Source organism: Otolemur garnettii, unplaced genomic scaffold (genome assembly GCF_000181295.1).
Source record: "Otolemur garnettii isolate 467f Iridium unplaced genomic scaffold, OtoGar3 scaffold00006, whole genome shotgun sequence".
Classification (NCBI taxonomy): Eukaryota; Metazoa; Chordata; class Mammalia; order Primates; family Galagidae; genus Otolemur; species Otolemur garnettii.
The window spans coordinates 11,942,255-11,956,078 of record NW_003852401.1 but is presented as its reverse complement, the minus strand read 5'-3'; the positions used below and the strand labels follow the sequence as shown (position 1 = coordinate 11,956,078).

The window sequence follows — 13,824 nt, the reverse complement described above, 5'->3', positions numbered from 1 at the left end:
AAAAAAAAAAAACCAAAGCAACCAACCACAAACACCTTCAAATCGAACTGCCTTATTACATACTATATTAGGCTCTTTTTTGGTAAAATATACCATGTTGTTATAAAAGTCAAATGAGAAGTTAAATAACAAGAAGTTAAAAATATTTCTACAGAAAATTTTATGCTAGATTTACATTCAATTGTGGAGACATTAGGTAGTAGTTTTAGGTACTTGAGTACTACTCAGGTAATTGTCAGTTGTATTTTTAAAACAATTAAGCTGGGATAATAATAAAGAGGCAAGCTTTAAAATTTTACTTTAATAGAACATGTTATTTAAAATCAGTAATATCAGACTAAAGCAACTAATATAGACTTTTAGCCTAATGTTTTAGATTCTAGTGAAATGTTTTAATAGTTGCTTTCATGAAAGGTATTTTCTTTATGTTCCTGACCAAATAAGTTTGTGTGTATATATATATATAAAATAATTTAAAAATCTTATAAGCTATATACCACTGTGTTGCTTAATCATTTTAACATGGATCAATGGTTTCTTAGATTAAAAAAAAAAAGACAAACTCCCAGTCCAATTTAATAAATTTGTTGCTGGATACCACAGAATCAAGGGAAAAGTGAACTGGAAAAAGAAATATCCATGGCTTTTATAAACCTCTTTACAACTAAGGGAGTTTATTATCATGGGAAATAAGCTTAACTCAATAAGAAAAGAGAAAAGAGAAGATGCAAACCTAATTCTGAGAGAACTTAAGAAACTTGTGAAGATTATGGTGGAGAGAGAATAGTCTTTGCAAATAAATTCTGAATTGCTCCTGTCAGTCATATTCTATATCATAGTAATATAACGAAGGATAGAGGGTAGCTTTTTTCTCTAAATGTGTACTATACTCAAGTGAAAAAAGAAAGAAAAATGTAGTTTATCTTTCATGATTGTCAATAAAGACAATCTTTTATGATTCATCTTTTTCAAACCATTATGTGTTTGTAGGAATCATTTTTGAACTCCCATTTGTGTTTATTACTAATTATAATGAAATCAGCTACATTATATTGGAACTTCATTAAAGAATGTATTAAATATTCAAGTTTTTGTTTCTGAAAAAGGTAAAGATAATTTTTAAGAAACCTAAATTACCATTACCAAATTACCATTCTTTCCATGTTAATCAGAATTTGTGACCTCCAAGTTCTCTTCCTGATGGTTTCTATTTTTAGTATTTATTGTTTCTTTTATAATACCTAAATGTAATAAAACTTAAAAATTTATTTAAAACTCACAAAGCAGGTGGCGCCCATTGCTCAGTCGGAAGAGCACTGGCCACATACACCAGGCTGGCAGGTTTGAACCCAGCCTGGGCTAGCTAAACAACAATAACAACTGCAACAAAAAAATAGCTGGGCCTTGTGGTGGGCACCTATAGCCCTACCTACTTGGAAGGCTGGGGCAAGAGAATCACTTAAGCCCAAGAGTTTGAGGTTGCTGTGAGCTATGACGCCATGGCACTCGACCAAGGGCACCATAGTGAGACTGTCTCAAAAAAAAAACAACAACAAAATACCTCACAAAGTAGCATTAATTTTGCCTTTAAGTTGTTTTTCTTATATACTGTGCTGGTTACATGGAAAGTAAGAGAGCAACTTAAAAACAAACTAATTAAAAACACCTTCAAATCAGAACACCTGATTAAGATTTACCATATTAGGCCAGCACAGTGACTTATACTGGTAATCTTAGCACTCTGGGAGGCCAAGGTGGATTGCTTGAGGTCAGGAGTCCAGCCTGAGCAAGAATGAGACCCCATCTCTACAAAAATAGAAAAAATTAGCCAGGTGTTGTGCTGGGTTCCTGTAGTCTCAATTACTTGGAAAGCTGGAGTAAAAGGGAGGCTGAGGCAGAAGGATCATGTGAGCCCAAGAATTTGAGGTTGTAGTGAACTAAAATGATGCCACTGTACTCTATCCAGGGTGCTAGTGAGATTCTGTCTCCAAAAGGAAAAAAAAAATTTAAAATGTTATATACTATATTAGGCCTTTGTTTTGTAAAATATATCACGTTGTAAAAATCAAATGAGAAAAATGTAGGACTTTGAAAACTGTAGAATATTAATAATATTCAGCTATAGGTTTGATCTCATCAGTGAAATTAATGTGCAAAAGCGACACTTTGCAATGTAAGTGGTTACTAAAAAAGAACTCACATTAAATATTAGACTAATTGAATAATATTGATTTTAAGATATTTGATTAGAATAAAGATGCTAAGTAGTAAAGGTCTTGTGCACTATATTTAGTTATGACTCTTCAGTTTATGATTGTGGGTAATGCAATGAAATCATGATGCCTGCTTTTCAAACACTTATCAAATACTTGGAGACTTTGACCCTTTGATGCATATTTTTTGGTAATAGAAAATCCTTTGAGACCAACTTAAGGACTCAAAGTACAGTAGCTATCCCCGCATGAAGAATAACTATTGTAGTTAAATGTTGACACATTTAATAAATTATTAGTAACCACTAAATAACAATAAGTTATCCTTAGAAGTAAAATAAACATTATAGAATTAGTCTGTGTGGATTCAGTTCCTTGGAATAATCTTGTTGAAGATGGATTATTGCTATATTGGTTACTTGTGAAAGTGTCCATTAATGAGAATTATCATGTGATAAAAGAAAAATAAACAACCACTTTTTCCTTATAAAAGTTATGACTTTGTGGGGTAAACTTTGTACAACAGAAATATATAACATACTAATGAGAAATCATTAACTAAAATGTACTTGTGTGATAATTTCTCCTCTATTTTTCTTGATGTTTTCAAGTGGGTTAAACGTTGTGTACAGAATGTTTTTCTGCCTGATTAATTTTTCTATGTTCATCTATATCCTCTGAGCTGGATATGTTGTATTTGTGGAGGAAAGAATATAATAGGAACTGTTTATCTGTTCTTCCAGTACATTCATTGTACACAGATGTTTCATAACTTTCGGGAAACTTTTTGAGTAGTCCTGTGAAAGCCAAAGAAGCAAATGTGGTATGAAGAACATCTGAGTGTGTTTGGTTAGTTCTCCTACTGAGTTGGAGTTGTCAGCTTATGCTTGGTTTATGATAAAGTGACATGTATTGAAGAACCGGACAGAAGATATCCTTCTTTATATTGTCTTCTTCAAAGACTGAAAATTCTCTTACGTGTAGTAGATTATCAAATTGAGCTTACTGTGGTTTAATGAGATATCAGTCAGACCAAAAAAGAGGCAAACATACAGTATTTTAGAATAAAAAATCTCTTGGGAGTATATTGCAGGAAAGGAGATGGCAACTAGCTAATAAATGACAAAATGTGATCATTTTGTGTTACACAAAGAACTCTTGTTTTTCGTAGAGAACAGACATGTAACACTTCTATTACAAGCAAAGCTGTATGTAGTTAAATTGACCTGTGGTATATATGAATTTGGGTTAGAGTTTGCATTTTAAAAAGAATTTTGTTATGCTTTCTGTCCTTGCTTTGTTGATTACCTTGGAATCAAATACCAATGACACAGTTTATGAATGTTGTACTAGTTCTTTCAAGTGGTATTGGAAAAAAAGTCTGTGATGAGCACGTTGATGTTCCTCTAGCACCCTCTGCTGGATATACGAATTAATTTACCAGACTAGAAGATTAAAAAACATATTTATTATGAGGTTTTTAATGTAATTTTGTCTATCAACAAAGCTTACTCTTGGAAGGAGTTTATTTAAACATTTGAAGATTTTTTTTTGTGTCTTTACTGAGTAATGGACAGTTTTAGTAATAATAAATGGCTTATAAAAATAAAGATGTGATCTCTGGTTTATTATTTCAACCCATTTGGTTTTGGTCTAGGTAGGAAAAACAGAACCTCTTCTCAACTTTGGAATGAAAGGAGATAATTAATTAACACAACATATACATAAAAGATGAAAAGAAGACTTGAATTGTTGATTCTTTTATCAAGAAATCACCAGATGTTCTGCATTTTAATAAAATATACAATTACCATTTTCATAGGGAAACTTATATGCTTTTTAGAATCTGAAAACTATTTTTATACTGTTAGGGCTTGGTGCCTGTAGCTCAAGTGGCTAAGGAACCAGCCACATAAACCAGAGCTGGTGTGTTTGAATCCAGCCCAGGCCTGCCAAACAGCAATGAAAACTATAAACAAAAAATAGCTGGGCATTGTGGTGGACACCTGTAGTCCCAGCTACTTGGGAGGCTGAGGCAAGAGAATAGCTTAAGCCCAGTAGTTGGAGGTTGCTGTGAGCTGTGATGCCACAGCACTCTACCCAGGGCCATAGCTTGAGGCTCTGTCTCAAAACAAAAAAAACAAACACCAAGAACAAAAACACTATTAGCCCAAAAATGGTTTCTTCCCTCTATCTTCTTTTTATTAGCTTTGAAATCCTTTATTATCAGTGCCTATGGACTATTTCCTTGTGACTGGCTAGGTTGTTTGCCTTACAGCATGTAAAATGAGCACATAGGGTACTGAGAAAACTGATTTTAATTTGTGAAGAGCAGGAACTTTATTCTATGAAGTTTTACATTAAAAAAAATTTGTTTTATTAGCATTGGGCCTATCTAGGGTAATGCACATTCTTGTCTAAATGTAAGAATTTCTCTGCTATTGTATATATCATATTTTAATACCTACAGGCTCTGGGGGTTCTTTGTTTTAAGGATTCAAAGTTAGCGATTTGGAAGGAACTTATGTCAACAGTGGGAATCTGAAGTTTAAGTTAGGTGGTTGTCACTTCTCTGACACTATCCTTAGTTCTTTTACTCATGGATTTTTATTTTTTTTGTTGAGATATAATTCATATGTCATAAAATTTACCTTTTAAAAGTATGCATTTGGGTGGTTTTTCTTTTTTCTTTTTTCTTTTTTTAAGACAGAGTCTCACTGTCTCGTCCTCAGTAGAGTGCTATGGTGTCACAGCTCACAGTAACCTCAAACTTTTGGACATAAGCGATTCTCTTGCCTTAGCCTCCCATCTAGTTGGGACTACCGGCACCCACCACGATGCCTGGCTATTTTTTGGTTGTAGTTGTCGTTTGACAGGCCTGGGCTGGATTTGAACCCATCAGCTCTGGTGTTTGTGGCTGGCACCCCTAGCCACTGAACTACAGGCACCAAGCCTGGGTGGTTTTAATAATATACACAAGTTATATAACTATTAACCATTATCTAATTTTAGAACATTTCATCACCCCAATATGAAACCTCATATCTATTAGCAGTCACTACTTGTTACTACTGCCCCTTTATCCCTAGCCCCTGGCAACCACTAATATACTTTGTGTCTGTATGGATTTGCCTGTTCTAGATATTTCATATAAGTGATATTGTACTGTATGTGGTTTTTAATATATGATTTCAAGGTTTATTCATGTTGTAGCATGTATGGGTACTTATTTTTTTCTGACTGGATAATATTCAGTTGTATGGATATACAACATCTTGTTTATTCATTCATCACTTGATAGACATTTAAGTCTCTTCACTCACCTTTGGCTATTATGAAAAATGCTACTACAGGCTTCTATGTATAATTTTTTGTTTGACCATGTTTTCATTTCTCTTGGGCATATATCTATATATCTATAGCTATACATATCTTTCTCTCTATATTTATATCTATATCTATATCTATGAATGGAGTTCCTGGGTCATATGGAAACTCCATGTTTGACTCTTTGAGAAACTGCTGAACAGTTTTCCATAGCAGCTAAACTATTTGATTATCTTCTTACCAGTAATGTATGAGGTGCCCAGTTTTTCTACATTCTATTTTCTGTTTTTTTTTAATTATAGTATGAGGTGTCCAGTTTTTCCTACATTCTATTTTCTGTTTTTTTTTTAATTTTTTCCCCGTTATTTTTTGGGTTTTCCGTTTTTTTTCCGTTTTTTTTTTTTTTTTTTTTTAAATTTCTCACCAGTAATGTATGAAGTGTCCAGTTTTTCTGCATTCTATTTTCTGTTTTTTTTTTTTAATTATAGCCATCTTAGAGGGTGTGAGAGGTATCTCTTTGTAGTTTTGATTTTCATTTCTCTAATGACTAATAATATTGAACATCATTTCAAGTACTTACTGGCTATTTGCATATCTTCTTTGAACAAATGTTTATTTAAGTCCTTTAGTCTTATTTTAATTAAGTTGCCTTTTTATTGCATGAGCTCTTTATTCTAAGTAATAGACCATTATCAGGTTTATGATTTGTAAGTATTTTCTCCCATTTTTTAGGTTGTCCTTTCAATTTCTTACTAAAGTTGTTTGTTGCACATAAGTTTTAAATTTATTTTTATTTTTTATTGATACATAATATTTGTACATATTTATGGGGTACTTGGGGTATTTTGTTACATGCATAGCATGCATAACGATCAAGTCGAGGTATATAGGATATCTATCACCTCAAGCATTTATCATTTCTATATGTTGGGAACATTTCAAGAATGTCTATTCTTTCTATTTTGAAAATGCAATATTTTATTGTTAACTATAGTCACCCTACTCTGCTGTTGAACATTGGAGCTTACTCCTTCTAATCATATGTTTGGACCCATTAACAACCTCTTTTCATCCCTTTCCTCTGATCTTCCCAGGCTCTGGTAACTATTCTACTCAGTTATCTCCATGAGATCAATATTTTTAAGCATGCGATATTTGTCTTTCTCTGCTTGACTTATTTTACTTCACATAATGACCTCTTGTTCTATCCATGTTATTGTAAATGATAGGATTTCATTCTTTTTTGTGGTGTAATAGTCTTCTATAGTGTATGTCACTTTTCTTTATCCATTTATTCACTGATGGATACTTAGATTGATTCCATATCTTTGCTGTTATGAATAGGGCTGCAATAAGTTTTTAATTTTGTTTTTTTGAGACAGAGTCTCATTTTATCACCCTTGGTAGAGTGCTCTGGCATCACAGCTCACAGCAACCTCATACTCTTGGGCTCAAGCAATTCTCTTGGCCTCACTCTCCCCAAGTAGCTAGGAGGACAAGCATGTACCACAATGCCCAGCTATTTTTAGAGATGAGGTCTTGCACTGGCTCAGGCTGGTCTGGAACTCAGACCTCAGGCAATCCTCAGGCAATGCCTTGGCCTCCCAGAAGTACTAGGATTTCAGAGGTGAGCCACTGCACCTGGCCTTGAGTTTTTAATTTTAAGACATACAGTTTATCTGTTTTTTTATTTTGTTTCTTATGCTTTTGGTATCATATCCTAGAATCCATGAAAATTTACCTATATGTTTTCTTCTAAGAGTTTTGTGGTTTTTAGCTCTTACATTTTAGGTCATGGATCCATTTTGAATTTATTTTTGTATATGATAAGAGATATGGGATCTAAATTCATATTTTTTGCCTGAGTGTATCCAGGTGTCTCAGCACCATTTAATGAAAAGATAATTCTTTCTCACTTAATGGTCTTGCTACCATTGTCAAAAATCAACTGACCATTGATTCACATGTTTATTTCTGGACTTTAGTTCTTTTCTGTAGATCTAGATGGTTATTTTTATGCCAGTATCAGATTATTCTGGTCACTATAGCTTTGGAGTAAGTTTTGCAGTTGTGAAATGTGCCTTCCAACTTTGTCCTTCTTTTTTAAGATTGTCATGTTAACATTTTGAAAAGTCTGCACAGAAAAAACAGACTGCAGTTACAGTAATCTTAAGTGTTAATTATAATTCTGGAATGTAATGATCCATATCTATTTTAAATACCAGTGTTAATTTGTTTAAACTTCTAATTTGTTTTCAGGCAACTACTCTAAGAGTGAGGAAATTAGAAGACAATATTGAAGCAGAAAGAGCAGCACATTTGGAATCAAAATTTAATTCTGAAATTATTCAGGTAAAATGTAAAGAAATATTTTTGGTGTGGATTTTCTTAAGTTGTGTTAATAACTAGGAAAAAACTACTATATTCAGAGATTAAGGTGTGCATTTAGAAGGCGTACATGTTTTGACACTCATTATTGTACTTATGGTAGGTATGTATTTGAAGATACATACTTTAGTGAAGGAGTTGGCATATTATCGCCTATAGATCAAGTCTTAAAACTCACAGTCTGTTCTTGTGAAGTATGTCTTATCTGTAGTTGCTTCTGTGCTAGAGTGGTGGAATGCAGTAGTTGTAATAGAGACCATATCTGGCCCTTTATAGATGGTGATCAACAGCCATAGAATGAATTTCTTTTTGAGAATATTTAAAAAATAGTACTTATTGAGTGCCTGTCACTTATTACTGTATTAAGAGCTGAAAGACATAAAGGTGAATGAGTTTCTTTTGGAACTTACATTCCATTTTTGGAGATACTCTCTATATGTACATATATATAGACATATAGATGCCTAGATATATGAAACACTAAAATATTATATGAAGAGAAGAAAGAAAAGGCATAAATCTGCAAGAGGAATTAAATGGAGTCATCCTAAAGAAAGCATCCTTTTTGCTAAGTCTTAGAGAAATCGATAGAATTTCTATTATAAGTGAGGGTCCAGTATTTTAGCTAGGGGTTGATAAACTACTGCCGTGGACCAAGTCTGACCTGCAATCTCTTTTTGTAAATGAAATTTTGTTGGATGATAGCCATGCCCATTTGTTTATATCAGTGCTTCTCAACCTTCCTAACTCAGTGGCCCTTTAATACAGTTCCTGTGGGTCACAACCCACAGGTTGAGAACCACTGGTTTATATATATTGTTTGTGGCTATTTGTCTAGACTGAGATCCTATGGCCCACAAGACCCAGAGGGTCTTTACTCTTTAGCCCTTTACAGGAAAAGTTTGCTGACCTCTGTTCTAAACAAGGAGAACTGCGTGGATAAAGCCACCAAATAAGAGTATTCTTGGTGGAATGGAAGAAAAAATATCCAATGTACACAGCCCTATTTTGAAACTAATTTATGGCTTTCATAGGAATGTTATAACCTAATTATAGCCTTAGAATATGGGGAAGGAGGTGGGAGGGTAAGGGGGTGGATGGGTGGAGGGAGGGTGATTGGTGGGATCACCTCTATGGTTTATCCTATAAGGGTGCAAGTGAATCTTTCTAAAAGCAGAGTATTATTGTCTTAACTCAATAACTAAGAAAATGACCTGAAGGCTACATTAACCAGTTTGATGAGAGTATTTCAAAATGTATATGAAAACACCATACTGTACCCTGTGATTGCATTAATGTACACAGCTATGATTTAATAAAAAATCTTTAAAAAAAAACGTATTCTTGGTGTTTTTTAGGGGAGGTTGGATTTTGTACTATACTATGTTGTGTGGTAGGGCTTAGAGAAAAGTTTGGAGATAATGTTGGAAAGGTGTGCTGAAGACTAATTATGAAAGTCCTTTTCATGCTAAGAGACTTAAGACTTATTTTGAAAGTGGTGAAAAGCCACTGTAGCTTTTGGAACAGATATCAAATATAGATTTAAAAAAAATACTTTTTAGTTCTTTGAGGTATCTCCATACTACTTTCCACAGAGGTTGTACTAGATTGCAGTCCCACCAACAGTGTATAAGTGTTCCTTTCTTTTCACATCTATGCCAGCACTTTGTTGGGACTTTTTGATAAGAACAATGATTCTTTCTGGTTTTGATTTGAGGATTTTTTCATGTGTCTGTTGGCCATTAAACTATCTTTGAAAAGTTTCTGTTCATATCTTTTACTCACTTTTTAATGGTTTTTTAAAAATTTTTTTTCTTGCTGATTTGCTTGAGTTCTTTGTAGATTCTGGCTATCAGCTCTTTGCATGCAAATATTTTCTTCCTTTCTGTGAGTTGTCTGTTCACTCTATTGACTGTGTCCTTGGCTGTGCAGAAACTTTTAAAATTTAATCTGGTCCTACTCTGCTGTTTAATTGAATTTAATATTTTGACTTTTTGCTGAAATGTTTTATTGGCATTCTGATAGCATGCCTTAAAATCTAATAAATATGCTATTTGTTATTCATGATTTTGTTAAAGAGATTACACTGATGGAGATCCCTATAAAATACTTGTTTTTTAAAGTAAGAAGGTAGAAAGTATTTTTATTAACTTTGATACTCAGTATTAACTGTTAAGATGTTCTCATACTGTTGTAGACTGGTTGGTAATCATATTTGAATATTGCTTTGTGAACAAATGTAATAGACAGGAAATAAAACATGTAGTCTGATCTTATTTCAAGAAGAAAAAGTGGTTTGAACCTATGACTTTAACAGGTCTAAAAATCCTTTCACTTTATTTTTGCTTCTGAATTTCATATCTAGTAGGATGTTTGGATCGCCAAAATCGGTAAATGAAAAGTGGCTATGAGCAGGTAGATTAAACTAATTTTGATTACAAAATTATTTCCTTGATTTAGGTGTTTATTGTCTTGTAACCAGCCTCCTCTTTCTATTCCCTTTAATTTTATCTACCAATGTTGCCAGCTGTTTTTCTAAAATAACTGTTATTAAATATCTCTGTCAAAGCTGCACTTTCCTTGTACTGCTTTTAAAGTAGGTCTAAATTCCTTAAGTTAATTTATATTTTTAAAACTTATACTTTTTTCCTATAGTAGATTTTAGTTAGTTAATTTATATTTTTAAAACTTAGACTTTTTTCCTATACGAGGTTTTAAGTGTTTTATCTTACTGTTTAACCTTTTAATGCAGAGTAGGCTCTAATTAGCTATAATTACTCACTGTCTTGTCATAAACTGTTGTTGAATATATATTTGAAATGTTCTGTTATTAAATTTGTTTGTATGCTGTGGCATAAAAAATGAGAAAGTAGAGTTAAGAGTGACAGAGTTGACTCAAAATTGTTGATGTCTACTTTTCTTTCAGTTGGATTCGTTTGCCACTTGTGATTGTGCTTATTTTCTGAAAGAAGTTAGCAATACAAATGAATAAAATGTTTCCTAAATTTATTATTTGACTTGTAAACATTGGATTTAGATAAAACTACAAAGAAAAATAAAGTTTAAGAGGAAAAATTTGAAAATTTAAATTGAGTTGTATCAACATATCTATTTTACTTCCTTACTCTAGTATGGGAATAAGCATTTCAATTAACCCAAGATATTTTTGGGCCATTATTTAATGGAAATAATTTTGATGATTATCATGTATATGGATTAATTTTTGAAACAAATTCATATTACCTTAGGCTTCATTTCTTTGAAACTTAAAAAAATTTTTTTTTTTGAGACAGAGTCTTACTATGTTGCCCTTCATAGGATGCTGTAGTGTCACAGCTCACAGCAACGTCAAACTCATGGGCTCAAGCGATTCTCTTGCCTCAGTCTCCCAAGTAGCTGGGACTACAGGTGCCTGCCACAATGCCCTGCTATTTGTTTTTTTTGTAGTTGTCATTGTTTAGCAGGCCTGGGCCAGGTTTGACCCCTCCAGCCCCTGTGTATGTGGCTGGCGCTGTAACTACTTAATTATTATGGGTACATAATACTTATGTGTATCTACAGAGTACATGATGTTTTGATAGCATACATTGTAAATTAATCAAATCAGAGTAGTTGGGGTATTCATCACCTCAGGCTTTTATCTTTTCTTTGTGTTAGGAACATTCCAATTTCACTATTTTAGTTATTTTAAAGTATACTCTTAAGAGTTATTGATGATAGTAGTTATTTAGTTATTTTATTTTATTTTGTTTTACTTATTTTTTGAGATAGCGTTTCACTTTGTCACCCAGGATAAAGTGCCTTGGTTTCATAGCTCTTAGCAACCTCTGGGGCTCAAGCGATTCTCTTGCCTCAGCCTCCCTAGTAGCTGGGATTACGGGCGCCTGCAACAATGTCTGGCTATTTTTAGTGATGGGGTCTCACTCTAGCTGAGGCTGGTTCTTGAACTTGTGAGCTCAGGCAGTCCACCCACCTTGGCCTCCCAAAAGTATTAGGATTACAGGCATAAGCCACTGTGCCAGGCCTTATTTAGTTATTTTAAAATATTTACTAACTTATTGTTGATTCTTGTCACTTTGTTGTAGTATCAGATGTTGTTCATTTTAGAGGATATAACTATATTTTTGCATCTATTAGTTGTCTCCATTTGTTTCCCTCTTCCTGATACCCTTCTCAGCTTCTGGTAACCATCATTCTACTCTCTGTCTCTATGAGATACATTGTTTTTAATATTTAGCTCCCACCTATAAATGAGAATATGCAAGTGTTATCTTTCTATGCTTGGCTTATTTTGTTCAACATAACCTTCCCCAGTTCCATCCCTTTTGTTGCAAATGGCAAGATTTCTTTTTTGTGATTATATAGTATTCCATTGTGTATACTTACCACAGTTTCCTTTTCCATTCATCCATTGATAGGCACTTAAGTTGATTCCAGATCTTGGCTATTGTGAATAATTTTGCCATCAACATGGGAATGCAGATATTTTTTCAGTATAGCAAATTCCCCTCTTTTGGATATATACTCAGCTGTGGGACTGGTGGGTCATATGGTAGTTCTATTTTTAGTTTTTTGAGGAACCTCCATACTGTTCTCCATAGTGGTTGCACTAATTTACATTTCTACCAGCAGTGTGGAAACCTTTTTCCACATTTTGGCCTCCATTTCTCTTTTTGATAAAAGTTAGCCTTCATTTATTGGTGAATTTATCTTTCCTTCCTCAAGTTGTCTGTCGCCATCTCTATGAGGCTTAGCTTACAAAGAGTTCACGGCTTTTCTCAGATCTCCTGGCCTTTTGTGTGTGCCTCTGTCACAATAGAAGCACTTACCATATTGTATTGTAGTCTATCCTCTCCTAAAGACTATGAGCTCCTCAAAAGCTAAGCCTGTTTTTTTTTTTTTTTTTTGGTTGTTGTTGTTGCAGTTTTTGGCTAGGGCTGGGTTTTGAACTGTCACCTCCAGCATATGGGACCAGGCACCACCTGCTAAGACTGTATTTTTCATGATTATTGCATGTATCTTGAGCCCTCGCACATTGCCTCATACATAGTAAGTGCTCACTAAATATTTATTAAATAGTGTTGCCTCATTAGATCCTTATAGCAACTCATAAAGTAGATAGTCTGGATATTCTTCATTGTTTATAGATGAGAAACTTCAGGTATTTGGAGTTTTAGTAATATACCCAAAGTGATATAACTTACATAGCTGGGATTCATAGTTGAATTTTATGTTTCCAAAATCCATTTTCTATCTAGTATGAAACATTCCTTTACCCTCCATCTTTTTTTTGAAACTTGAGCACACTATTTATCTTATAAAAATTTAAATAAAAAATTTGTGTTTTTAGCTTGCTGTACAATTTTATGCATTTCCTACATTCTTATACTTTTTAATTTAAAATTTAACTTTAATAGGTTTAGGAGGTACTAATCTTTTCTTGTTACATGGACTGTGTAATAGAGCAGTTTAGGCTTTTAGTGGACCTATCACCCGAATAGTGAATATTGTATCTGATGGGCGATTTTTTCTCCTATATCACCTTCCACTTTCCCTCTTATGTCACTCTGTATGACTATGCATATCCAGTGTTTAGTTCCGACTCATAAGTGAGAACACGTGGTGTTTGGTTTTTTTTGTTACTAGATTATTTCACTTAGGATAATTACCCCTAGTTCTATCTAAGTTGCTGAAGAGGACATTTTTAATTCCTTTCATGGCTATATACTCCATGGTGTGTGTGTGTGTGTACACACACATGTACATATATACATAAAACGCCACATTTTCTTTCTTTTTTTTCTTTTTCTTTTTTAACTTTATTTAAGTTAATATGAGGGTACAATATTTAGGTTATATTCTCATTTCCAGGGTAAAGTTCTATTTTTTTTTTTTT

The 13,824-nt window shown here is 33.4% G+C and overlaps 1 protein-coding gene across 2 annotated transcripts in view; it reads left to right on the top strand.

Moving 5' to 3' along the window:
• The window catches only part of CCDC171 (coiled-coil domain containing 171), a 402,279-nt gene that overhangs the window by 71,087 nt on the left and 317,368 nt on the right, over nt 1-13,824 (top strand). For both annotated transcript variants that reach the window (XM_003782870.3, XM_023509106.1), the window contains exon 8: nt 7,800-7,892. In XM_003782870.3, coding sequence (XP_003782918.1) covers nt 7,800-7,892 — 93 coding nt within the window. The remainder of the gene's footprint in view (nt 1-7,799; nt 7,893-13,824) is intronic.